At 43.1% G+C, this 25,150-nt stretch overlaps 1 protein-coding gene across 2 annotated transcripts in view; it reads left to right on the top strand.

Moving 5' to 3' along the window:
• Positions 1-323: 323 nt before the first annotated feature.
• The window catches only part of notch1b (notch receptor 1b), a 43,340-nt gene continuing 18,513 nt past the window's right edge, over positions 324-25,150 (top strand). For both annotated transcript variants that reach the window (XM_070833168.1, XM_070833169.1), the window contains exons 1-13: positions 324-529; positions 1,182-1,263; positions 14,288-14,550; positions 14,828-15,166; positions 16,603-16,725; positions 16,857-17,090; positions 17,792-17,947; positions 18,382-18,567; positions 18,990-19,103; positions 22,228-22,341; positions 22,488-22,721; positions 22,807-22,917; positions 24,230-24,422. In XM_070833168.1, the coding sequence (XP_070689269.1) occupies positions 472-529; positions 1,182-1,263; positions 14,288-14,550; positions 14,828-15,166; positions 16,603-16,725; positions 16,857-17,090; positions 17,792-17,947; positions 18,382-18,567; positions 18,990-19,103; positions 22,228-22,341; positions 22,488-22,721; positions 22,807-22,917; positions 24,230-24,422 (2,207 nt within the window). In that variant the 5' untranslated portion in view covers positions 324-471. The remainder of the gene's footprint in view (positions 530-1,181; positions 1,264-14,287; positions 14,551-14,827; positions 15,167-16,602; positions 16,726-16,856; positions 17,091-17,791; positions 17,948-18,381; positions 18,568-18,989; positions 19,104-22,227; positions 22,342-22,487; positions 22,722-22,806; positions 22,918-24,229; positions 24,423-25,150) is intronic.

The raw sequence follows: 25,150 nt of genomic DNA on the forward strand, positions 1-25,150 counted from the left end.
CTAAAGCTACTTGGTAAATGAGTGATGGCACAGACTAATTACTGGACTAACGACTGAGGCTTGTTAATTAACCAATCACTACATGGGGAAAACGCCCGGGAAGTAAAAACCAAACTTTCTCACTATCTCTTCATCAAGTTGTACAGCTTGTGCCTGTCTGGGGTCCAACTGTGTGATTGTTCAACTGTGTGTGCGTGTGTGTGTGTGTGTCTGTGTGGAGGAATAACGCCCCTCGGTGCGCAGCAGCGGATGGAGAAGTGCGTCCCCTCAAGTCATTTCCAACCCGGGATCTGAAGTGACAACATCCCATGCTCGGAGTTCACAGACGCGCTTTACTTTCTCTGTGTGGATCTACTCAAGGATGAACTGATAACTGTCTTTTTTTTTTTTTACCTGAAGGAGAGGAAGACACAATATCGGATCTATGAAAAAACCCACGTGGATTTGTACAACCATTTTAAACCAGAAGGAATGCATATTTTCTTTGTGAAACTAACTTTCTTGTTGTCGCTGATAGCACTAACACGAGGTGAGTGGCGGGGGGGAGAGTCTCTCTGAGTAGATTTGTGCCTCATTCATATAATGAAGTTTATTTACTTACTTAAAACTCAGAGTAGAGTTTGATGTTAACGTGTTGCATTCACTGGCTTGGAAACTGATGGACTGATGCGTTTTATTCCACAACTGTTTTTGACGCGCAGGTTTTTTATAAGTTTACTCTTAATTTACGCTCATTAAGTTAACTTGTGTGAGTTCATGCACCTGTTGGCAGCCTAAGTGTGTTTTTTTTTCCATCAGCTCACTGCTCAATTTGAGATTTTTTTTATTTGCTTTGCCCAGACAGCTGTTACTTGCACTTTTTCAAAAAAAATATTATTGCAAAGCTGTGTTACTCCCCAAATGGCGCATTCTGTTTGGGACAGCTGCAGAGAGGAGCATGCAACTGCCAAACCGGTGTCAACTCATGTTTTCCACAAAAAAAACCCTGCACTTTGAGGTGGCAAGAGTCACACCTACCCTACACATTTATGGACGATTACCTGTGTTATTTGTAACTCTCCCGAGGAAAAGCTGCATCACCCCAGATTATTGTTGTGCCAGACAGAAATGGCTCCAGAATTTCTTAAAAGTTATTAAAAGTTCTGGCAAAATGCAGGAGAATTAAAACTTTCCATTTGCAGGTCTAGGATGCTCCATGCCCACGGAGCCGTGTTTCCACCAGGGGAAGTGTGAAGCAACTCCAGATGGCAGTGGAGAGTGCAAGTAAGTTTTAACATCTGTATTTCAAGCTATAAATGATAAACAGAGATGGATACCTGCAGGGAGGAGCTGGAAACGTATTGAGATGACTCATTTTTTTGGGGTTGGCATGTGAAGGCTCTGAGGGTTCAGCCTGAGCGCTCACACCAGTGTTGCTATTTCTGGGAGGCAAATGGTCAGAGAGCTCAGACAGAAATGAGTGGACATTGATGAGGACAGGGGTCACTGTGTGTGTGAGATAGAGAGAGAGTGTGTGTGTGTGTGTGTATGTGTGTGTGTTGCTGCCACCACTCTCTCCCCTCTGCAGCCAAACTTTTGCAGCCCTAAATCTTGCTTTTCTTTTCTTTCACGGAGCGACAGCTGCGGTTGCCAGAAGCTCGGCGACCATTGTTCTCTGCTGCGATTAATTCTGTGTGACTAATCTGGGTGAGGCTTCCCAGAGAGACCCTCAGACCCTGTCCTTCCACCCCCTCCTCTCTCCTGGGACTGTGTCCCCTCCTCAATGGCCCTCAGTGCTCTCTCTCTCTCTCTCTCTGTCTCTCATTTCCCTGGACAGATGGCATAGTGTAGATGCTTTTTAACCTGTTAGATTTGGAGACAAGACATTTTGTCTTCTGAGTTTAGTATTTGGAGATTGTTTTCAGTCCACATGTAAACCAATGAGCTGTAACTCTGCCCAGATGCCCCCTTTTTTTTTTTTACAACAATAGCCTACTTTGCGTTTGGCTCTATTTCCATCCTGGCATGAGCAGCCAGTGTCATCTTACTGTCGCAGAGTGAGGTGACCGGGGAATGATTGGGCCGACCGGGTCACAGATTCGGGACTGCGAGAGCCATCTTGGCCCCCCGCCACATCTTAATTTGGTCTGGTTGTGTTATTCACCCCTCAATCACACACACAGACACCCCCCCCCTTCTTCCCCACCTCCCCATTGGGCCACAAAGCCATCATTGTGCCCCTGCACTGTCCTCCTCCTCAGACTTCTCCAATTAAACATGGAGATGGACGTTGTTGCAGTTTTGAAAAGGTTTGAGCGGGCACTCAGGGCTCAGTTTGTGACATGTGTGTGTGTGTGTGTGTGTGTGTGTGTGTGTGTGTGTGTGTGTGTTTAAAACATTGCTCTCTTTTTGTGTAACTGTGCCACCAGGGGGCTGGGAACTCCTGCCAAAAAGTTTAGGTGTATCAAGTTTGGGCAGCCAAATATTCACAGCAGAAATGATTAGTCCATCATTCAATTAGTAGATCAAAAATGACTGACTATTTTGAAAATCAATTAATCACTTAAAGCAAAAGGTTCCAGCTTTGCAAATGTGAAGATTCACTGCTTTTCCTTGTCAAACATTATTGTAAACTTGATATGTTTTGGTTTTGAACTTTTGGTTGAACCCAAAAGACATCTGAAGGCATCACTTGGATTTCTGGGAAGTTATGATGGGTATTTTTCACAGTTTTTGACATTTTATAGACTATGCAATTATTCAGCGGAAAAATTGACATGTGTAAGAGAAATTTAGCATTTCTAATCGATCGTTTTAATGATTTAAAGCTTAACTGATTTTCAAGTGTTTAATTGTTCCTTGTGTGTTTTGCCTACTGGAGTTACAGTAGGAAATTCAAGTTAACACTTTAATAGAAACCCCTTCTTTGTGCAGGCCAACACTGACAGACCCCATAAAAATAGTTACGATTCCTGAACCCCTTTAATTACAGTCATGAACCTGATCTCTTCTGAACAGCAGTAACTCTTTAGTTTACTCTTAAAAAGTCAGAATTAGCCAAAGTGATACTGAACCAAATTTACAGACGCATGAAGAGAGTAAAGTTGCTTCTCTTGGTTGTTCTATTTGTTTTAGTGGTCTGAGTTGAATGTCTTTCTATTCCACAAAATGTTGTTGCAATGACATTAGGTTCTTAAATGATTTACTCAGAAAAGATCACAAGGCTTTCTGCTTTTAAACAGAATTCTCTGTTAGTCATGCTAAAATATTGCGGGTAGCTCCAGCATGATGCCACCTGCTAAAGGCCCAAGTCTTTCAAACTCAGTGCCCCCAGTTTGTCTAAAACGTTTGACATCTTGAGCCCAAACCCAGAGATAACTCTCATGACATCCCCAGGATTATTTTGTAGGAACAATATGAGACATTATACAACTGTGTTCTCAGGCTGAATACTCTACCGGGTTTGCTAACGTCACTCCTTTTACATGAACTTCCTGCGAGCATTTTGGAAGGTCGATGACTTCAGTAACAAGCACTCTGACGCATTTGGCAGAATCAGAACGTGAACAGTAAGAAATAATTGCAACCAGATCCTGTTTAACGTTTACTGTGAGGTTTTCTCATTGTAATGACTCATCAAAGCTAGGTGTTAAAGGTCTGACAGTATCAAGTGTACCATTCGAATAATGCAGTTAAGTATTAATTGATGTATTTCGAATCATTTCAATGTTTGAGACATCCTGCTTGGCCTGGAACATATTTTAATGCTTCCTAATGACAGCATGCAGAGAGGGTTCTTTCTCTTAGGTTCACTTCATTCTTGAAAAAATCCCGATTTGGTTCCTCCTCAATCAAAAAGCCGCCGCTCTTGAACTCAAGTGTTGTGTCGAGGTCAAGTAAGTGGCATTGGAGGCCGGTGACAGAGATACCTACTTGACATGCCATACCATAAATACCATCTGCTCCTCGTATCTGGCCTGCCTGGCCCAGCGAGATCCTGACTGAAGTTTATCTCCAAAGAGCCTAGAGGAGGCCTCTCATTTACTGCAGAGGCTTGGCAGCAGGAGAGAGCAGCGACAGAGCCGAGCCAATCCACACCAGGAAAAATAACTCCCCAAATTCCAGTGGCACAATGGCCAGAATCAAAGCAGAGCTTCTCTCTGCCCTGAGAGATGAGAGACATCGGGCCGTCTGGAGGGCGAGGAAGGAAGCTGCAGAGAGATCACATACCTTCATCATCAGTTAGTCAGCGTGATGAAAAAAACACAACTGATTTCTGACAGCCTGTTGATTGCAGGGAGTCACATGTTGAGGAGTTTTTAGGATTCAGGTAGCTAGAGGCTTGGAGTTGATATGGATGAGGCGAGACTGGAAGGATGCGAGCACACTACAGAAATTCTTTTAGTTTAGTAGAGAAAAATCATTCGGTTCTTTGTCCTGATACTTTAGGTAAACAGGCAGTTAAAATAACCTGAACAGGGTTTTGATAAACTCTAAATTTGCTTGCATTTCACTGTACAATAAGCTGGTGTGTACCATCAAAAAATCAAAAACTGAGAAATGATGTCCAAACTGGTGAACATCAAACTCAGAGGAAGGAAAATATTATTACTCATCCCTATATTATTTGATTTAAATATAATAACACTGAATGATTTTTTTCAATACTGTAGTTTGAGTAATAAGATGTTTTCAGTCTGTTTTCCAGTTAACAAAATAATCCAAACCTATCTGTGGAATACTATTTACTGTGTTAGATATGCTCTAAAAGTAGCAAAGTTTCCTGATTTTCTTACTACCTGATCAATAGATAAGTAAACGGCTAACGTTTGATGCTTAACAGCTTTCAAGACTTTACACTACAAATAAATAGAGGCTGAGCCTCTGAGTCTTCCCATGAATTTTTGTGTAGCCAGTTAGAAATCACAGACGTTGTCAGTGACATATTTCTTTTTAATTGATGTCTTGAAATGCTTGAACATGTGTAAGTTTCATTGTGGTTGGCAAACTTTTAAGATCAAGAAATGTGAGAACTTTAATCAGGATTGTCAGATTTTTCTGTGTTTGCATTAGGTAACATAAAGAGTCTTAAACGCCTCGCTGGTATGTGCAGCGACTGCTACAGTATACATCCACTTCAATGAAAGTGAGCCCTTGTCTCTCCGGTTCTGGGAATTCCTTAATGGCACCTCTGTTTGCTCTGGTCAGACAAGTCTATCTAAACCCCCCCCCCATGCTTCACCCCCCCACACCCCCATTCAGAGTCAGGAAACAGCCTCGGAGTGGCCCGAGGGAAGAAAAGGTGCCGTATCTGATCATATCATCGCACAACGAGAAACACACAGCGCGAGGCTTTCATATGGCCGCTGCCGCCGGTGTTGGGTTCCCTTTGGCAAGAGTCCGGCTGGTGAGAGGGCTGATCATCAGAGTGTTCTGGCTGAATGAAATGACTTGGTGGTGGGGAACCTCAGCGTTGAGGATTAGTGATATTTGAGCCTCCCTGGTTGGCATATGCCAAGACAAATCACATAAACTTTGATCGCAGGCTGACTGACAGTCTGCATGTGTGTGTGTGTGTGTGTGTTTAAGACAAAGACACTGGGCATACTCCAAACCACACTTCCTCATTTCTTTTTTTCTCTTTCAGCCAGACCACCTGTCTGTGGGTTATAGTATAACAACTACAGGGGACGTGCACTCACCCACACAGCAACATGCTCCATAATACCCATGATTACTTGTGGTTTTGCCCATTCAGCTCCACACAGGAACAGATCGACTTTGTCTGCCAGGTGTGCTTTTAGCTTTCAGTCAGTCTCTCCGCCTGATACGCACTCACAGGATATTTAGGAGAATGGAGTGTGATGTCTTTGTAGTGAAAGAGAGCTGTCTTTTTCAGTCAAGCAGCAATGCAGATTGCATGACTGATACCATTTACAGCATCTGTTACATGGGGGGAAAAAATTACAGTTTCCTCAAGGCTTATGAGCTACTACACTTGTCCAGAATCCCCACATGACAGGTCGCTGTGCTTGAGCCAGGATTGTCTGGAAGGGTCAAATAGAGTCAAACATCATACAGGATACAGATTTTCTTTAATTTGACAGCGTCACTTACACTTCGCTAGGATATTGTTATCTCTGATGTCCATTGCGAATAAATATAATTAAACCCAATTAGAAATAATGGAAAAGATGCTCCTTGTAACTCCAGAATTTGTGTCAGAATCATCACGTTTTTAAGTTGTCATCAGTATTATTAAGTAATCCAGTGATAGTTTGGTACGATGAAAAAAGGAACTGAATAGCAAACTATTAATGGTGCCAATTTGCCAGAAATTGAGCAACAAGCTAAAACACTGAGCTCAAGTTATAGCCCACAGCTAGAGAGGAAAGTTAAAATCTCATATGAATGAAAAATAAGGTGAGAAAACTGACAAATATTTTACGCTTGCCAAAATAATCTGCTAGTGTTAGCTGTCGGTTTTTACTTGACTGCTATCCAGCTTCAATGCATGTTGCTGGAAAATGCACAGGCAGCTGATGCTGGGTGATTTATATTCTGAACGACTTGTGGTCTTTTTGAGGAAGAGGCTCTGGTTTGTAGTTTGACTAACTCACAAAATAATACAGCATGTAAACTCTAAAAATACAAAACCCGATAAGAACCAATCCCTGGTCTGGATTTATGCAGTAACAATTGGTCGATGGGACATTTTAGCTCAAACCCTGAAGCCACCGTGTACAGTAACAACCTAAGTGTCCGGTTGCACTGTCAGCTACACCTTCAGACACCCGTAAAGCCTTTAAGTGGTTCCCAGCCTCATAAAGTAGGTAGTGGCAGAAGTCATTAGAGCTGCTATGACTCTTAAGACATGCACACACACACACACACACACACACACACACACACACACACACACACACACACACACACACACAAACACACACTTTGTCCTCGGGGAAGCTGGCTCTTTCCCATGGGCTGTGTCCAAAACACTCCCAAATAAACAGGGTCTCTAATGAAGGCTGCCAGATGTGGGCTGGCCAGGTCAGCTCTCCTGTACGATTAGAGAGGAAGGAAAGGAGGATGGATGTAAGGAGAGGGAGAGACGGTCACTGTTCCCCCTGTAATTTCTGTAGCCAGTGGGGATTTGGTGGTAACTTTGGTTTCAGTTCCACAACAAACAACAACCCCATTTTCTGTGCCAGCACTGGTTTTAGTGGAAGAGCTATTTTTGTTTCAATAGAATGGGTTTGTGTTACTGAAGCTGAATTTAAGCGTACGTTTTTAGTGTTGATTTTCTCTGGAAGTGGTGGCAGAGTTGTCACTGTGGTTAGCCGCTATATGCTGCTGGGAAAACACACGCAAGAGCAAAAAGAGAGGGAGAAGTGTGGAGGAAAGGAGAGGAGAGAGGGCCCCCTTGGGCAATGCTTTTAAAACAGATCAGACAAGACTAAAGGGGACTTAGCTCAGGCACAGAACCAAACAGCCAGGAAATGAGAACGGGTGGTGGGGAGACAGGAGGGATGAGGAGAGGGGGGCAGAGCTACAAACATGCTCCACTAACACAGTTTGACTCCTGGCTGAAAGCTCTCTGTCACTGAAGGAGGCACCTGAGAAAGAGAGATTCAAGACAAAATGTTGTTAATAGCCGTCTTGAAGCGTAACTCTGGTTTATTACAACATGTGTCTTATTGACATCTTCTTGGCCATCCCCTTTCAGATCTGGGAGTTTGGTAACAGCGCTAAAATTAAGTCTGAGAAAAGAAAGCAAAAGTCACTTTACTGACTGACTTCTTCGTAGAGCAGCAGCCAACTTTCATTAATATGCAGATTATTTTCTCCATTTATTTAATTAATTGGCAATCATTTGGTCTTTAAAATGTATGAAAATAGTGGAAAAATGGCCATCACAGTTTCCTTAAGGTCAAGATGATGTCTTCAAATTTCACTCTCCAAATTAAAAATCCAGAGATATTCAATTGGCAATGATGTAATGCTCAAAAAAACAGTATAATACAAACATGAGTTGTTCTCTGTTATGTTTTGCGCACATCTATGAAAGGCTGGATAAACAGAGGATAAAGACTAGATATAATCCTGATTATTATGCCATTCAGAGAAATGGAACCAGACACTGACTCTGTCTCTCACAGAGCTTTACACCGCATAGTAACTGAATAAATGCACAACCTAATTCACTAAGCTTCTTAAAATGGCCCCGTACAGCTGCCAAAATCTGTGTACTCATTCTAGGCTTTTATTTGTATACAGTGCACATGTGTACACTGCATATTACGTTCAAAGCCTCCGTCCCCATCTGTGTGTGACCTCAGAGAGATGGCAGATGGCAGATTGGCCCGACACTGAGGAAAGCCCCTTCAGAGTGACGCCTGGCCGAGGGTCAGATGTCACTACAACATCTGCTGCAGGCTCGAGCCGCCGCCCGGCCCTGTTATGCATCCCATCAGTGTCGCAGACCTGTTGCCACGGGCTACTGCGGCAGCAATAGAAGAAGAGACGGCCCAGAAGTGAGCGCGGAGGAGAACAATGAGTGCTACTGGGCAGGACAGAAAAGATAATAACAGTATCGGCCTTACCGCAGAGATAATTCCACTGCTGTCCTGCAGTTATACGATACCTCCCAAACACCTGATATTTGCTCAGCTTCTGATTTGCGCCCTTCTTTTCATGTCTTCTTTATTTACCTTTCCAGCAGCCCAGTTTACCTGCTGCTGTTGAGATTATCCCACTCGCCAGGCCAGCAGATTTCCCTTGTTGAAGCAGCTGCTTTGCTCTGTTTGTTTTGAATACAGCCAAGACTCCATAAAAGAGTCATTGAATATCTTTTGTCTTACCCCCTCATATTTCGTACCTTTGTGCTCTCATTTAGGCAGTTAAGCTTGATGCCTGTAAAAGCTATTTTGTGCTGAGCGTGTATTTGACAGGCTCCTGCCAAGTTAAAGAGCAAACTGTTACCATTCTTTGCCTAGCGTGTGCTACAGTTGACTTACTGCTTGCACCTCAGCCAGAGCGTGTTTGGACAGTGCGTCCACGTGCACTGAGTTGAGGGTGCAGGGGCTCTATCTGTTTGTCTTTTAGACCTTGGTGTGAGATGCTGGGCCGTTTTTCAAGGGCAGATGCCAGGTTTCAAAGCTGGTGAAAGATTTTTTTTTTCTCAAGAAGCCATAAAGCAAGGCTGCCAGTGAGCGTAGGGTTAAGAATCAGGACAGGAGACTTTTTAGAGTAAACACCAAGATTCCTTCTGAACTGGCAATTCCTCTCTGTCTTTCTCCCCTCTCGAAAACCCAACCAAACCAGTTCCAGTTTCTTTTATTTCAGACTCCTTTGTTTGTCCGGCTGCTTGTGTGTGTTTTGGATTGGAAGCTTTTCTGTTGCCTTGAATTTGGCCTCAAACATCGCAGACCACCAAAAAGTTGCAGAACAGCCCGGAGTAACTTGGAAGAAAGTTTTTGGGGGGAGTGAGCACTAGTCAGTTGAGACTTATAAATCCTAATGTGGTGTCTTACAAGTGAAAAGGAATGGGGGTGTAGGAGAAGGGAGGGTTTGGAGGGAATGAAGGTGCACAGAGGGGAGCGAGAGGATGCCAGCAACCAAACGGATTTAAACAGAGGAAGTGAAACCAATAATGAGGAAAAACAAGGGGAAAATTCGGGGATGAGCCATCTATAATGAAAGAAGATGCAGAGATAGATTTTTCAGAGTCGGAGAGGGAGAAAGAGGAGGGGAAGGAGAGGAAAGAGGAGGTGTAACAGCTGAATACGCCCGGCCTGTAGTTAGCTCAGAATGGTGAGGAAAAACAATGGGCCCACTCATCCTTCGCTCTCTCTCTCTCTCTCTCTCTCTCTCTCTTCTCTCCTCCTCTCTCGCTCTTCATTTCTCTGCTAAGTATTGGGGGGGGGTGGAGGGAGGTGGTTGACCATTCAGATGCCAGCACTGTAAAAAATTACCAATCGTCAAGTAAAGTAGTGTCGAGTCTAAATTAAAGATCTGACAATATTGTCAGCTTGATTCTTGAAGCACATTCACAATTGTAACCATTTTATTGTTTTTTAAATGTGTTTTATATGTTTAAGTGTTCATTTATAGATTTTTCCTCCTTTTTTAAAAAAAATTTTTGTAAACTTTTCTAAAGATGAACTCAATCGCAACCTTAAAATGGTCAAATTCAGACAAATAAGCCAATAATTTTTTGCAGTGCATGGCCTCTGTCTCTGTCCAGGCTTGAGGACAGTAGTACGATGGGGTGCCATGGAGAGGAAGGAGGCAGAGTGGTGGGATGAGGGATGTGGGAAGCGAGGGGGGGGGGTGAATGGCTGGGGCAGCAGCTGCCGTCTCCTCATTAACATGCGCACCTGCTCCCTGCGGCCTTTTTCCAGCGAGCTCGTGTGGCGCCTCACGACCTCAGCACCCGCCACCACTGGGACTGGCCTTCGAGCTGCTTCTCCCCCCACCACACACACACACACACACACACACACACACACACACAAACACACTCACACACACACACGTATTCTACTGTCCTCTAAGGAACTGAATGCAGATGCTCAGAAATTATGTGGAAGAATTTCTGGCTGCACCATAAGATTTAATGTAAAGATGGTTCAGTCTTATTATTTTTATTATTATTTGAAAAGCACATTAGAGATGCTGTTGTGTAAAACATTGTTTCCCAAGCAGAAGCATGTTTCTATAATTCTGATTGAGCTTGAACAAATAAGCTGGGTTGGTCAAAATGAGCAACATAAGCATGGTATGTGCAGTTCACTGTGTTATGCTACTTGATTTCTGGTTCAGAAATGCACAAATCAGACTTTTTCCCCTGCGAATAACGTGTGAATATCACCTCAATACTCAATACTGAGTGCTTATCTGATGCCATTGCTTCGTTTTTCTCAAATTCACTGTGTGGAATCAGACCTAATTAACATTGTCCTCATTTGGCACATTTTGACTTAATGAATGCAGCAAAAACAGGTAATTTTATAATGACAGTGACGCAAAAACTGACCATGGTTATGTAAAGTCCATACCCGCTCCCATCCATTTCAGGGTCTATAGTGATCCTCGATCCTGAAGTTTGAAGTTCTTGTGTGTCAGCTTTTATTGCAGCCTGTAAATTTGCCAATAGTACAGCTTCACTGTCACAGCAGCAACAGCAGAAAGACAAAAACTATTGAATTTCTTTGTAGACATCACATTAAATCAGGATTGTATGAAAAGACAGCCTCATAATTAAAGCTTATTTAATGTTTCAACAGAATATAAGGCTCAAGTTTTCTGCTTAGATTACTTTTCAGGGAGCACCTACTGTATCCATATGACTGAGGGTCTAATGATTGAGGAGATTTCTGTGTAACTTATTTGACTCGGGCTAAATCCCGGGCTGAATGACACTCGGCCAAGGAACCACTCACTGCTCTCTATGTGGTGACATGCCACCACTCACTACTACTGTTTATGCAGCGGGCAGCCTAGCATGTGATGTTTTCTTTTCCTTACCACAGTCCTAAGGCTGCCTAATCCCCTGAGAGGGAGACCCTGTCTAAACACACGCCTGTCCCCACAGAGGGGCCACGGCTCTGTCCCCATTTACACACACACACGCATTGGACCCCCTGGGAATGTTTGGGGACAAGGTCCTGCCAGCCCCTCAGGGCTGACAGACTTGCTGGCTCTGGTCAGGTATTTGACAGTGACAGTGGGGGTTTAATGTTGTGGGAAGGCCACTTTGATGTCGGCAGGATGTTTTATGTACAATATTGTTTCTGTGTGAGAGTATAAAAAAACAATTTTCAGAGAGAACTGTTGCTTGTCAAGTTTGTGCTGAGAAAAACAACAAAGACATCGAAATTTTGATTTCCAGGCGTTCCCTGTGTAGTTTTCCTCTGTGCAGGAATTCTTTTTTCAGAAATCTTTCATGCTTCTTGACAGAGGTTGCGCCGCACTGTCTTCCGATTCATCCTCTTCCCATCCCTTGTCTGATGCTGGAGCAAATCTTCTCTGGGGAGGGAAGAATAACGAACACAGAGGTGGTGGCACGGTGCTTTGAAGTTCCCATAATGTTGGCTTGCAGCTCAAACACTGTGGCATAGATGCTGCCTTGTCCTCAGGATGAATGAGTGCTGACAAAAGGGTCAAAGCGAGCACATTTCAGCCCTGAGAGCTGCTGAAGGGTGCCATGATGGCTGCTATTCTTGTGTCTCGACTTTTGGAAGGGATGGATTAGGAACAAGAATTCCAAATACTGCAGTTTTTTTTTTTGTTCTCGTCTCCGGTGCTATTGAGTAGATGCTTTGTTTTTGTAATGACCCGGCCTCCCTGGCCACCCAGCGCTGTTGACAACAGTATTGAATCTCTGAAGGTGATGAATATGGCAATGCAGCGTTGGGGGGGGTCTAATGTAGCAGGTCTGAGGAGTTCAGTCAAAAAGAGCCGTAATACTTTTTTTGGGCACTGACCGAAACGTGTCTGTAGCTTTATATGGGTACTGTCAGGTATACTTTTGTCCATAATCTTGCATAGGTCTTGCATGACTGCTTGTTATTAGACAGCAATTAACATTCCAGAAGTTACAGTTAAGTTGGAAGCTACAAACTAAGTGATTTCATGAGTTCATTAGAGGTGCTGATAGTTTGATTTTTTACCTTTTGACAGAGCCATGCTAGCTGTTTCCCCGTGTTTCCAGTGTTTATGCTAAGCTAAGCTAAGCAGCTGCTGCCTGGAGCTTTATTCATAATGTATATCAGAGACTCTGCAAGAAAGCGAATAAGCACATTTCTTAGAACATTGAGGGCAGATTTTCACAGATTCGAAACATAATTTTGGCAATTATTTGATTTAGGCAAAGTCCTTGTACAGCTGTATGTGTTGAGACAACATTCAACATTTATTGAGATAACATTTCTAACCTTTGTCAAATGGTTGTGTAGAAAAATTTGGTTTTGATATAGAAACTCAATCTTTGTGCAGGATGGCACACAAATGACAGATTGAATTAAAATTTACAGTGATAAAAAAAACAAAACCAGAGGAAATCTGAATATCATCATTTAGCTGGAACAATGAAATCTTTGTCATTTTATCGCAATGATTGACTTCAGTGACTAATCGGATATTAAAATTGTCGGCAGTAGCATTTCAGCTTTGACCATCACGCACAGCACTGTGGGTAGATGTGCGTGCAGTAGTTAAGGTCCTGTGCATAATCTTCCTGTGTTTGTGTGTGTATGTAAAAGATTGCCCACTGTGAGGTATGTGTGTGTGTGTGTGTGTGTGTGTGGCCCCTTTGTTGAGCCGTCCGCATCCTCAGGGGACACCCTTCAACTCCTCTCATTGTAATTGTAAATGTGTGAGTGTTTCCCCTGTGATCTGCAGCAGCTCTCTCTGGGAACTTGTTCGCTTGGGTCCGAGCGGTGTTTATGACTCAGAAACAACCTGTGAGAAACATCACAGGAGTTTGCCCCCTCCCCTCCGTCTGTTCAGACCACTCTGTTTTACAGCCTGAAACACATTGTTCACAGAGGCGGGGGGGTGGGGGGGTGGGGCGGTAGAAAGACGAATGTCCCGTTTAAAGCATAGTTTCTCATGGCCGTGTTGCCGTGTTGTAAAAACGGCAGGACAGGACCATCCTTTAGGAAAAATGGATAGTTAGTCCTATTGGTAAAGGCTTTTAGCCAAGCAGCTAATTTATAAGCACAATAGTGCACACAGGGATGACCCTTGCTAGTGCAAGTGTTGTCTTACCCTTGTGAACTCTTGAATCAGTGCTGAACTAAAAAAGATCGGATGGATGAATATAGTGTTTGGGAATTCGCCTTGGCCCGTTCCACTCTTTGTAATGCTAATTTTAAATGAGGAAAATAAAGAATGAATTGACATTTATCAGTAGACTAATATATCTGGCAGATAGCAGGTCTTTATTAGATCATTAGTAAATTGTTCAGATTCATGAGGTAATGATGGTTCTGTACAATCTTTTGTTTGATTATTAATTACTGAGTAGTTAGAATAAAGTTAGAAAACCATCAGTCATCAGTGTAAAGTTATTTTAGCTTTTCCTGTATGTAACGGAGAAAACTCTGGGGGAAACATTAAATACTTTAAATCTGAAATATGATAGAAAACTAACACCTGTAATTCAAGTGGAAAATTAAGACATGAAGATGCATATCACAGTCTGCAGAAGTCATTTATCATCCTCACTGATGCAGCCTTATCGTTCCTCACCTGTAAACGGCTGCTTAAAATGATGCTGACCTCTCTACCTGTGTTTTCTCAGCTGCAGGGATGGTTACGTTGGAAACAGGTGCCAGTTTCGTGACCCGTGCACCACCTCGCCTTGCATGAACGGCGGCACGTGTCTCGCCGTGTCCAAGGGGAACACGGTGGACTTCAGCTGCACTTGCAAACTAGGCTACACTGACCGCCGCTGCCTGACGCCCATCAACAATGTCTGTATCAGCTCGCCATGTCGCAACGGAGGCACCTGCGAGCTTGAGAGCCTCCACACATACAAGTGCCGCTGCCCGCCTGGATGGTCAGGTAACACACAGCAGTGTTAGGAGAGTGGAGAAGTTGTTATTGGTTGTAAGATTTATCTGAGGGGTCGTAAGATGATAGGCATGATGGGAAAATAGAAAGAAGTGTATCTCCCCATCTAGTTTAACCAGAAGCAATAGACTTTTTGTAATCATTGATTATTAACCAGGATGAAGAAAATTAAGGAGATTTCTGTCTAATGATGTAAGAGTTTATTTTTTAAATCAGAAGAAACCTCCCACAACCTTTACTAGAACACCGTGTCACCATGTGCTTGCAGGTAAACTGTGCCAACAAGCCGACCCCTGTGCCTCAAACCCATGTGCCAACAATGGCCAGTGCTCCTCCAGTGACTCCAGCTACACCTGTACCTGCACGTCCTTCTTCTCCGGAAAGACCTGCAAACAGGACGTGAACGAGTGTGATGCGAGCCCGTCGCCCTGCAAGAACGGCGGCGTGTGCATCAATGAAATCGGCGGCTACCGATGTCAATGCCCACAGGAGTACACGGGCAAGCACTGCGAGAGCCGCTACCTGCCCTGCAACCCGTCGCCCTGCCACAACGGAGGCACCTGCATCCAGAAGGGAGAGACCAGCTACGAGTGCTCCTGTGTGCCGGGTAGGGACGCAACACTCAATTCATGATCAGGGAGCTACAGTAGAGGTTAGGTTTGGGTGTAGAAGACTTTGTTAATGTGATAATCTGCTGTTCAGTTGCTTTAAGGCCTTTTCACACTAGCATTTAAATCCGTGTGAATTAAATGCTGCTGTGACCAGTGCCAGTGAACAGAGGAACATAGGGAATGTAGAACAGACAGATGGAGAATCCAAAATGGAGGACACCATTGTAGCTTATTTACTGTGTTGCACCATTCACTTTTATTTAAGCTCTTAGTATAAAATGCTCCTCAAAAGATAGGCAATCCTCTCATTATAAAGTCAGATTATTAATTCCTGTGCAATTTTCACTGCCTGCTAGTGGCTGGATAAGCGATGTTGTCATTTAAGGCAGGGCTGTTCCTGCTTATGTTGTGTCCGGTGTGTGTGCGTGTGTCTGTGTGGGTACGCATGCATGTGTGTTTCTGCTTTGGTATGTAGAGTGTGTGAACAAGGCAGAGCAGGAAGGCATCGAAGCTTATCATAAGGAAATGGTCAAAGGACAACATCCTTTTCACATAGCGGAGTGAAGCAAAGCATTTTGGGACTAAAGTCCTGCCCACCACCTCATCACCTTCACACAGACAAACTTTATTTTTGTCTTTTATGGGAGGCCACATTTCAATTTCAAATTTCAAAATGTTCTGGAAAAAAAGAAAAAAATAGGAAAGAAATGCATTTTAGGCATGAAAATATACCTTGTTTTTGTCATACTTGTAATGTCGATGAAGAAAGCTCACTGTTTCATAGTTTTAAAGTGGTCTCAGTAGGTTATATAGGATTTATATAAATGCTTCCTTAGTCGAAACACCATGAAGATGTAATGAAGGTTGACAAAAACTTATTTTTATGAACCACAAAATCAAGGCACCTGCTTTTCTGTCTTCTTCTGTAGACAAAAACATCCATACAACTCTTCTACTAACCATTAAATACCTCTAATGAATGATGTAATAGAGTTACTGGTGCTTGATGATGAAACTTTGTCACTGTCCACTCGATTATATTCATGTCCAATTGTTGAAAGCAAACATAAAGAAGCTTTATTGGTGGTATGCATTGAATTCAGAAGTAAACTAACAACCATGAAGTTTTTTCATAAAGATGATCAAGAAGATGTTTCATTACCCAACACGCCACATGTACAGCACAGTGGTTGCCTCTTGTGTAACTGCATAGCAGAATGGATGTTATTAAATGGCGAGGTTGCCACAGACCTCAAGAGGGTACAGCTGCCTTCTTTCTTGCAAGGAAAGAGACAGTTGACCACATTTAACTGTTGAGAAGTTTCACTCCCTTTGTTGTAAATGGGAGAGTATTTTGAAAGTATTTTGACCCGGAAGCATCCACTAGTAGAAATTACACAAACCGGGTGTGTTATTTCTCTCTTTGTTTCAGGTTTTACAGGAAAAAACTGCAACCACAACATTGATGATTGTCCAGGTCATGAGTGCCAGAATGGAGGGACATGTGTAGATGGAGTCAACACCTACAACTGCCAGTGTAAACCAGAATTTACAGGTTTGTTTGTCGATGTTGCAGTTCAAGACATGTCAGTGCTGTTTTGCAGTAAAGAAAAATAAATTTATGATAACTTGAGTTAAGTTGAAAGCGACAGGCCTTTAATCCTCTGACCCCTTCTTCTCCCACAGGCCAGCTCTGCACGGATGACGTTGACGAGTGCCAGCTGATGCCCAATGCCTGCCAAAATGGCGGCACGTGCCACAACACTTACGGCAGCTACCAGTGTGTGTGTGTGAACGGCTGGACTGGGGACGACTGCAGCGAGAACATTGATGACTGTGCCAGTGCTGCATGCCATCACGGATCCACCTGTCATGACCGCGTAGCCTCTTTCTACTGCGAATGCCCCCATGGCCGTACAGGTATTTACACGTTTATTCTAATTTATGGGAATTTAGCTCTTAATACTTGGCAGCAAATGGTTGTAGATAAAAATGCAGAGATTATCTGACAAAGTAACTGATGTTATTTGAAAGTTTGAAGGATATCGGAAATAATTAAAGATAAAATTAGAGACTGTAAGTGCTTCATCCAGAGAAAGCGACATCTATTAGTGCTGATCTTTGTTTTTTCCTGTGGTGTCTTTAAAGTCTCATGTTGGTAAGCATGAGTGTGTTTTCTGCAGGTTACAAATTACACTTCATATAATTACTTATCTTCTCATTGCCATTTGAAGAAGGTAATGTGATGACATTCATTAGTTTGTTTAACTGTGTTTTTAACCTTCTTTTTCATCCCCCCCCAAAAATGTAATCCATGACTTAAATTCTGTGCAATTTCACAGTAAATGCATGTGTGCTGTTAAAAACTATATAATGTACTTCGTCAACATGTCACTTTAAGTCAGCTTTCCTCAACATGTCTTTGCACATTAAACAAACAAAAAACTTTGACTTGGGGGTCATGGCACATTTACAGTGAGTAAAAAATGAAAAAAGCAGTAGTGCTCTCCAAGACCTGTAAAGAAACTTCAGTGTGTAAAATCGGTGGTGTATCCCTGTTAAGCAACAGAAGTGCTGTTCAGTCCCCTGTTATTAAGTTCACCTTCTGTATTGTGTACCAGGACTTCTGTGTCAGTTGAACGACGCCTGCATCAGCAACCCTTGTCAGAAAGGCTCCAACTGTGATACCAACCCCGTCAGTGGAAATCACTTCTGTACCTGCCCATCAGGATATGTTGGAGCTTCCTGTGATCAAGATGTTGACGAGTGCTCACTGGGTAAAACTCACACTACCTGACCTGCAAACTCTCTGCTGTCTAGTTTAAGCTCAAATATCTGAATGACTGAGGACACGTTTCATTGTCTCAGAGAGCCATTTAATTAAAGGACTGTCGAACTCTGTTCAACCATCACACATGTATTCGTAACTCTTTTGCACAAGACACAATACAGGCTCATTATTTCCTGTTATTATGGGCTCTTCGGTACCCATAATTATACCCATAATCGCAGTAAATAACACTGTCAAGGATATTATTGCTGTACTCACACACAGCTGAGGCTTTGGTTTTCTCTTCATCAAACATCACTAACCCTCCCAAATCATCTCATCGTCATTTCTTTGCTCTCCACTTGTTTCTTGTTAGATCTTGTACGTACACGACGGCCTGGTGAACAAAAGTAAAGTTTAAGTATTAATCTGTTTAAACAGGGTCCAACCCGTGTGAGCACGCAGGGAAGTGCATAAACACTAAGGGTTCGTTTCAGTGTAAGTGCCAGCGGGGATATGTGGGGCCACGCTGCGAGCTGGACATCAACGAGTGCATGTCGAACCCGTGTCTGAATGAGGCCACCTGCCTCGACCAAATAGGAGACTTCCACTGTATCTGCATGCCAGGTGAGACATTATTACATCACCGTATCCTGGGGTGGCATTTAACATGATCACTCCTGCAGGTTGTTATTGTTGCCTTCAAATATAGTGGAAATATCACTTTATGAAAATATTAAAAATAGTGCTGAAATTAAACTGTTTAATTGATTAGTAAGGCAACAGGCAACCTCTTTGTCTTGTGTGATAGTAAACTGAATATCTTGAGGTACTAAAGAGTTGTTTGATGACATTACCTTAGAGTTAACATAAATTATAATAACCATTTTTCACTGTGATTAATAATTGTTAATTGCAGTATTACTCTTCCTACATATATCCATTGTGTATAATTGTATAATATACAACAACAGTGTGAAAATGCCTCTCACTGTGTCTCTGTGTAACCGATCCATCTCCCTCCTGGTTCTCCCTTGCTAATTGGCCAGGTTACGAGGGGGAGTTCTGCGAGATCGATACGGACGAGTGCGCCAACAGCCCCTGCCTGAACAACGGCAAGTGTATCGACAAGATCAATGCCTTCCACTGCCAGTGCCCCACAGGTGAGGCTGCTGTACTGGTGCAGAGGAGGGGGAGGAGGGGGAGAGAGAGGAAGGGAGGGGGGAGGAGACGTGGGGCCAGGGGGCACAGAGGTCGATCTCTCTCTCTCTCTCTGTCTCAACCTCTCTCTCTCTTTATCTCTCAAACAAAATACACACACACAAACACCTTTCTGGACGGGCACTAATCCCAGCCCTGAGGCAGGCTTACGCAGGCCCGGGTAGCCCAGAACGAACGCAGCAGTCGAGGAGAAGAGGGAAAAAAAAATCTATAGGGAAAGACTTGAGGAAGTTTGAACTTTTGAAACAAGTTTCTTATCCCTTTTACAAAGTCTGATGAGTGAGCAGAAACTTGTGGATCCAAAACAAGTATTGTGACTGTGACTGTGAACAAGGGAGAGCTAATAATAGCAGGCAGAGCTACTACTACCGAATAAAATGACATTTTCTGTGTTGTGGTGAATGAGGTAGCTGTTTGGTCTATTTTCAGTGCAGCTAGTTGTTCTGCTGGAGCCTTTTTTTTTTCCAGAAATGCCATTGGAGTTACACTATTTGGACAAGTTGCATTGATGTTTTGTTCTGGGGTGAAGGAATGCAACTATTGAATCTTGGATAGAGAGGAAACGAGAGAAAAGAAGAAAGCAATGGAACGATCTTCAAACTCCCCAAATGTGTTTTTTTTTGTTTTGCATTCTTTCTGTGGGATCATTGAGGTGGAAGTGATTTTTCTCTTTTTTTTGTCTTTTCTTTTTGGGGAGGAAAATAGCAAAGCTCTGAGTCGGGTGGATCAAAGGCGGCATGGGTGGAGAGAGGCAGGAATCCTCCTGTTGAGAGAAAAAAGAAAGGAAGAAGGAAAGATGGAAAGAAAGAGAGCAAGAAAGAGAGACATCCCAACAAGGAAGCTTTAGAATTAATAGAGAGGGGGTACAAGAGTGAACACAAGAGCTTAACGCCTAAGAAAACTCTGTGTGTGACAGTGAGAGAGGGTTATGTGAGGAAGCAGCACAAAGTGGCGGTGAAAGTGTTTTGTTTTTTTGGGTGAGTAGATGGAGGGGTGCGGGGAGGTTGAGACGCACAGACCGTTATGCTCAAGCAGGAAGGGAGGGGTAAAGAAGGGGAAGGGGTCTCAACCGCCCTGCTTGAGATGTAAATTTGTCCCCGTTGCGAGCCAGGCCCGAGGCGAGGGTCCCCTCTTATTATCTCTGTACATGGAATAGCCATGGAAACCCCACTGAGAGCCATTGAAATGTCTGATTCCAGCAGTCTGGGGATAAATCCCTCTTTGGCTACTGAGGTGTGTGTGTGTGTGTGTGTGTGTGCATGCACGCCATCATTTCTGCTTCCCCTTTTGTGTGCGTCTGTATATGTGTGCATCTGGATATTTGAAGAAATTCTTTCATAGAGTTTTTTTTTTCCAGCCGTTTTGATTTCAATCAGAAGTGCATTCTGGGACAGTGCAACTGCAAAGAAACTTTTGTCTCACATCTTGGCAAAAAAATGTGTGCTTACCAGTTTCTTTCCCACTGCTGGAAAACTGGCAGTGTTGCGTACAGAAGAGACTGGTATTGTTTTCCGCTCTTGCTCTTCCAAGTTTTTTCTTTATGATATTGGCTGTTTTGTTTAGTATTGATTCAGTAGTTATGTGTGGTTAGCAGTACAGTACATACAGACACTTCAGTTAGAAATATCAGGGGCTCAGAGGAAGAGAAAGTTGATAAAATTCCTGTGACTTTAACAATCAGCCTCTGACTGATTGGAACACTTAAATTCTTGAGAAGGACTGCAGGAGGGTCTGGACTAAAAGCTATTTATTAGTAGCCGTTTTTCGATGCAGCAGAATTATAAAGAACTATGGGCCCGATTTTCATGAAACTTTGTGACACGATGTAGCATGAGCCATGGAAGAACCTGTTACATTTTGGAGCGGATCTGGACCCGACTCACCAACAAGCAATAATAGTGACCAAATAGTAACACTGGTGTCTATGGCAAAGTGAAAGGTGTGGGCTGGCTAAATGTACAACAAAACATTTTTTGGCACAATTCTTGTAGTTTTGATAATTTATGCAGACATAAACAGTGGTTACTCTTGCAGATTTGCAAATCATGTTGGCTTTGGCACTCTGTTGCCAAGTTTTTATCAATTCTTCTTTACTTTTTCATTTTTTGAGCCCCTGACGCTTTAACCACAGTTTGCATGTATGTGCATGTGTGTGTAACTGAAAACACACATGTATGCATACCTCCACTGTGTCTGCATTGCAGTCCTCACGCCATGTGTATGCTTGCGGCCAAGTCAGAAAACCATGAATGGTTCCAGCAAAGTCCAGTGGGAGAAATCATCTTGGAGCCAGCCGTACTAATACTTCCTCACTGGATTAGCTGCAACTGAGTCAGTCATTTTAGCTCAACCCACCTGTGTGTTCCTGTAGTGGTGTGGTGGAGTTATTTTACGTCTTCATCAGTCAACATCCTACTAGTCCTTGGACTGTACCGTCATGTGAGAGCGGAGAGACAAAAAGAAAATATCTGAGATGAGAATAACTTCAGAAAAAAGGAAAAAGGCTGCTGGTTGATTTTGAATGACAAGGAATTTGAATAGTGGAGGGTCAAAGGTCAAGCTGGTTCTTTTTAGAGGCAGGCAGGGAGTGAAGGGGGTAGTGGGGAAAGGGTGAAAGCAAGACAGGAGAATGCGCATTGTGATGGAAAAGTTTTGGGGGACAAAGGAGGCAACGGGCTCAGTTTGGCGTTGCGTTGAACAGACAGGCCCTCCTTTGTCTCTCACCCCTTGGTCAGGAGGCCTCGCAACTTTCATTCTTCCCTCATTTCTTTCCCTCTCTCCCTCCCCCTGCTTTAAACGAATTGGTTCCCCCACTCTCCCATCTCCCTTTGGAGTCGTGCTGAAAAGACGTGAAAGGGAAAATAGAGAGTTTGTAGTGTTGCGCAGTTGTTAATTAACATGCAGATTTCTGATTTGTTGAGACCCTCTACAGCATGGGCTCAGGATTATGAGAGGGACTGGTTTGAAATGGTGAGAACACAGTAGCCATGTCTACACACACACACACACACACACACACTCCTTCATGCTCACATGCACACAGTAACACCCCTCATGTTTTTCCAGGCTTCACTGGGAACCTCTGCCAGATAGACATTGACGAGTGCGCCAGTACGCCTTGCAAAAATGGCGCCAAGTGCACAGATGGACCCAACAAGTACACTTGCGAGTGCACTGAAGGTATTCAAGTTTTAACAACACTTAAAATTGTTGAAACAAACAAGTCGAATATACCCTATTTTAATGATTTTCATAATGTAATAAAATGTGTACATCAGTAATAAAAAAGAGTACATTAGTTCTCAAGAAAACAACTGTGTTGCCAGGTTACTCTGGGAGGCACTGTGAGACGGACATCAATGAGTGTTACTCAGACCCGTGCCACTACGGTACCTGCATCGACGGCCTGGCCTCCTTCAGCTGCTACTGCAACCCTGGATACACCGGCCGGCTGTGTGAGACCAACATCAACGAGTGTCTGAGCCAGCCATGCAGGAATGGAGGCACCTGCCAGGACCGAGAGAACGCCTACATCTGCAGCTGCCCCAAGGGCACCACAGGTGACTAGCACGCTACATGCAAATAGAGATGGAAACATGACTTTTTTCTGACCTTTTGAAGTTACTGACAGCAATTTTCTGACAGGAATCAACTGTGAAATCAACATTGACGACTGCAAGAGCAATCCCTGTGACTACGGGGCCTGCATTGACAAGATTAATGGCTATGAGTGTGCCTGTGAACCCGGCTACACGGGTAAGCAACTCGTTCACAAAGGGGTTGGTAACATCATTGGCATGGCAGAGAATTCATAAGCTAAAATTAAAGAGTAGAAATGTCTACTGCCTATTGAAGAGAGAGTGGAAAGCCTGTAAAATGTTCAAAATTTTAAGAAAAGAGATACCAGATGTCCTGAGATACAGCATATTCATTACCTTGATCAATAATTGCAGCCAGATAGAATAAAGTATAACAAAAGAGGAGATTTGTGTGTATGCATATTCAAGCTCTCTCTGTCTGAATCATTGAAGACCTTCAGTTTGCAGAAAGGCTCTCTGTGACTGTCAAGTTAAGATAAGACAGGTTAAATGTGGCTGCTGTCTCAGGTGACCAATAGAAGAAATCAGTATTTAAAATCCAGGATTTGAGCATCAAACATATGGATGGAGGAGTGTGGGTCTTGATGGGGAGGGTGACAGATGGCGAGCGAGTGAGCACGCTCCTCTGAGGCTCGACCGGTGTCACTTTCCAACTCCACCCTGTCCCCAACCTGCTGCTGTTAGGACACGCAAGCTGCCCTCCGATACAAAGACAGGACACACACATACACTGTGGCACACACAGTCACCAGGGATTTCAGCAGGAGAAAAGATTCCCTGAAAGATTCCTGAAAGTTGAGCTTTTAAAAGCTTGGAAGCCAGTCCCTGCTTTAAAGCTAAATGGGCTGCCTTTATGTTATGCGTGGCACCAGGCTGAATGGCGTCAACGCTTCAAGTGGCCGACAAAGGGGGACTTAAAACCCCTCATGTTTCTGGAAATTGATACATTCACTGCGTTGAGATATAGATTTCATTGTGTAGCGGCTTTGTGTGTTGCTGCCGTTGTGTATTTAAAGTAATACTTTAAACAGAGCAATAGCAAAATCAGAAATTGTGTGTAGTGCAGAAATTATTATTGCTACTTCAAAGCCAATAATTTCTGTGTCTATACACTAGTAGATTTAATTTCACTGCACCCAGCCAAGAAATATTCCACTTATCTCCCTTACCGCCTAGTATGAAACTGTGGTTTACACTTTGGTTTTTGTGCAGATTAAACAAATATAATGTAACATATTGATTACTGAGGTTTAGGAGTGCTGATGGGTAGTTTTTTTTCAGGTTTGGACAAAGCCAGCCTAGGTGTTTCCCCCTGTTTACAGTTTTTATGCTAAGCTAAGCTAATCAAGTGCAAGTCCCAGACATGAGAGTAGTATCAATCTTCTTGTCTGGCTCTTGGCAAGAAATCAAATTAATCTAAAATTGGGTACTCCTGAATATATACAAAAGTATCCTCTCCTTCCTTTTAGGTACCATGTGTAACATCAACATCGACGAGTGTGCCATCAACCCCTGCCACAATGGTGGCACCTGCATTGATGGCATCAACCGCTTCACTTGTGTGTGCCCAGATGGTTACCATGATGCCACCTGCTTCTCCCAGGTCAACGAGTGCCTCAGCAATCCCTGCATTCACGGCCACTGTGAAGACAAGATCAATGGGTGAGGCAATCTACAAACTGGTCCAAGACATTACAGTTTATGGCAACATGTGTGGTACTAAATTGTCTAAACACACTTTGTCAGCTTTTGAAAGCACTGAAAGAAATATCCACCTTGCATACACCATAAAACGTCTTTCAATCTAATTAACTCCGCAGGCACTTTTATTTAGGTTTACATTTACTTTTAGATCCTACTATTCGGTGTATGTCAACAGTCTTCTGGTCACCAAAACTTTTCCTTCTAGTTTTAAACATTCAGTAGTGTTTAACTACTAACTTTGTTTAACTACAACTAATTTTAGGTTGTTTTTTTAATCAAAAGTTTAAGAAGAAATAGTTTTTACCCAATTCTTATCTTATCTGATCCATAGTAATATATTTGAAAAATTCCAGTCTGGTTTTAGAGCATTACACAGTACTGAAACAACCCTTGTTAAAGTAGCTAATCACCTCCTCCTCACAGCAGATTTAGAAGAATGCTCACTCTTAATCCTTTTAGACCTGAGTGTAGCATTTGTCACAGTAGATCATACAATTTATTTTTTTGAACCATGAAAAGTGGGCAGGTATCTCAGAGTTAGCACTGAGTTGGCTTCAATCCTACTTATCAAATAGGACCTGTGGGATGCTACAGGGCTCCATTCCAGGCCCCCTCCTTTTCTCCCTCTATATTTGGCCACATAATTTGTAAACATGGTGTCTCTAGTATGATTTAGAGAAGGTAAT

Source organism: Pempheris klunzingeri, chromosome 7, assembly GCF_042242105.1.
Source record: "Pempheris klunzingeri isolate RE-2024b chromosome 7, fPemKlu1.hap1, whole genome shotgun sequence".
Lineage (NCBI taxonomy): Eukaryota > Metazoa > Chordata > Actinopteri > Acropomatiformes > Pempheridae > Pempheris > Pempheris klunzingeri.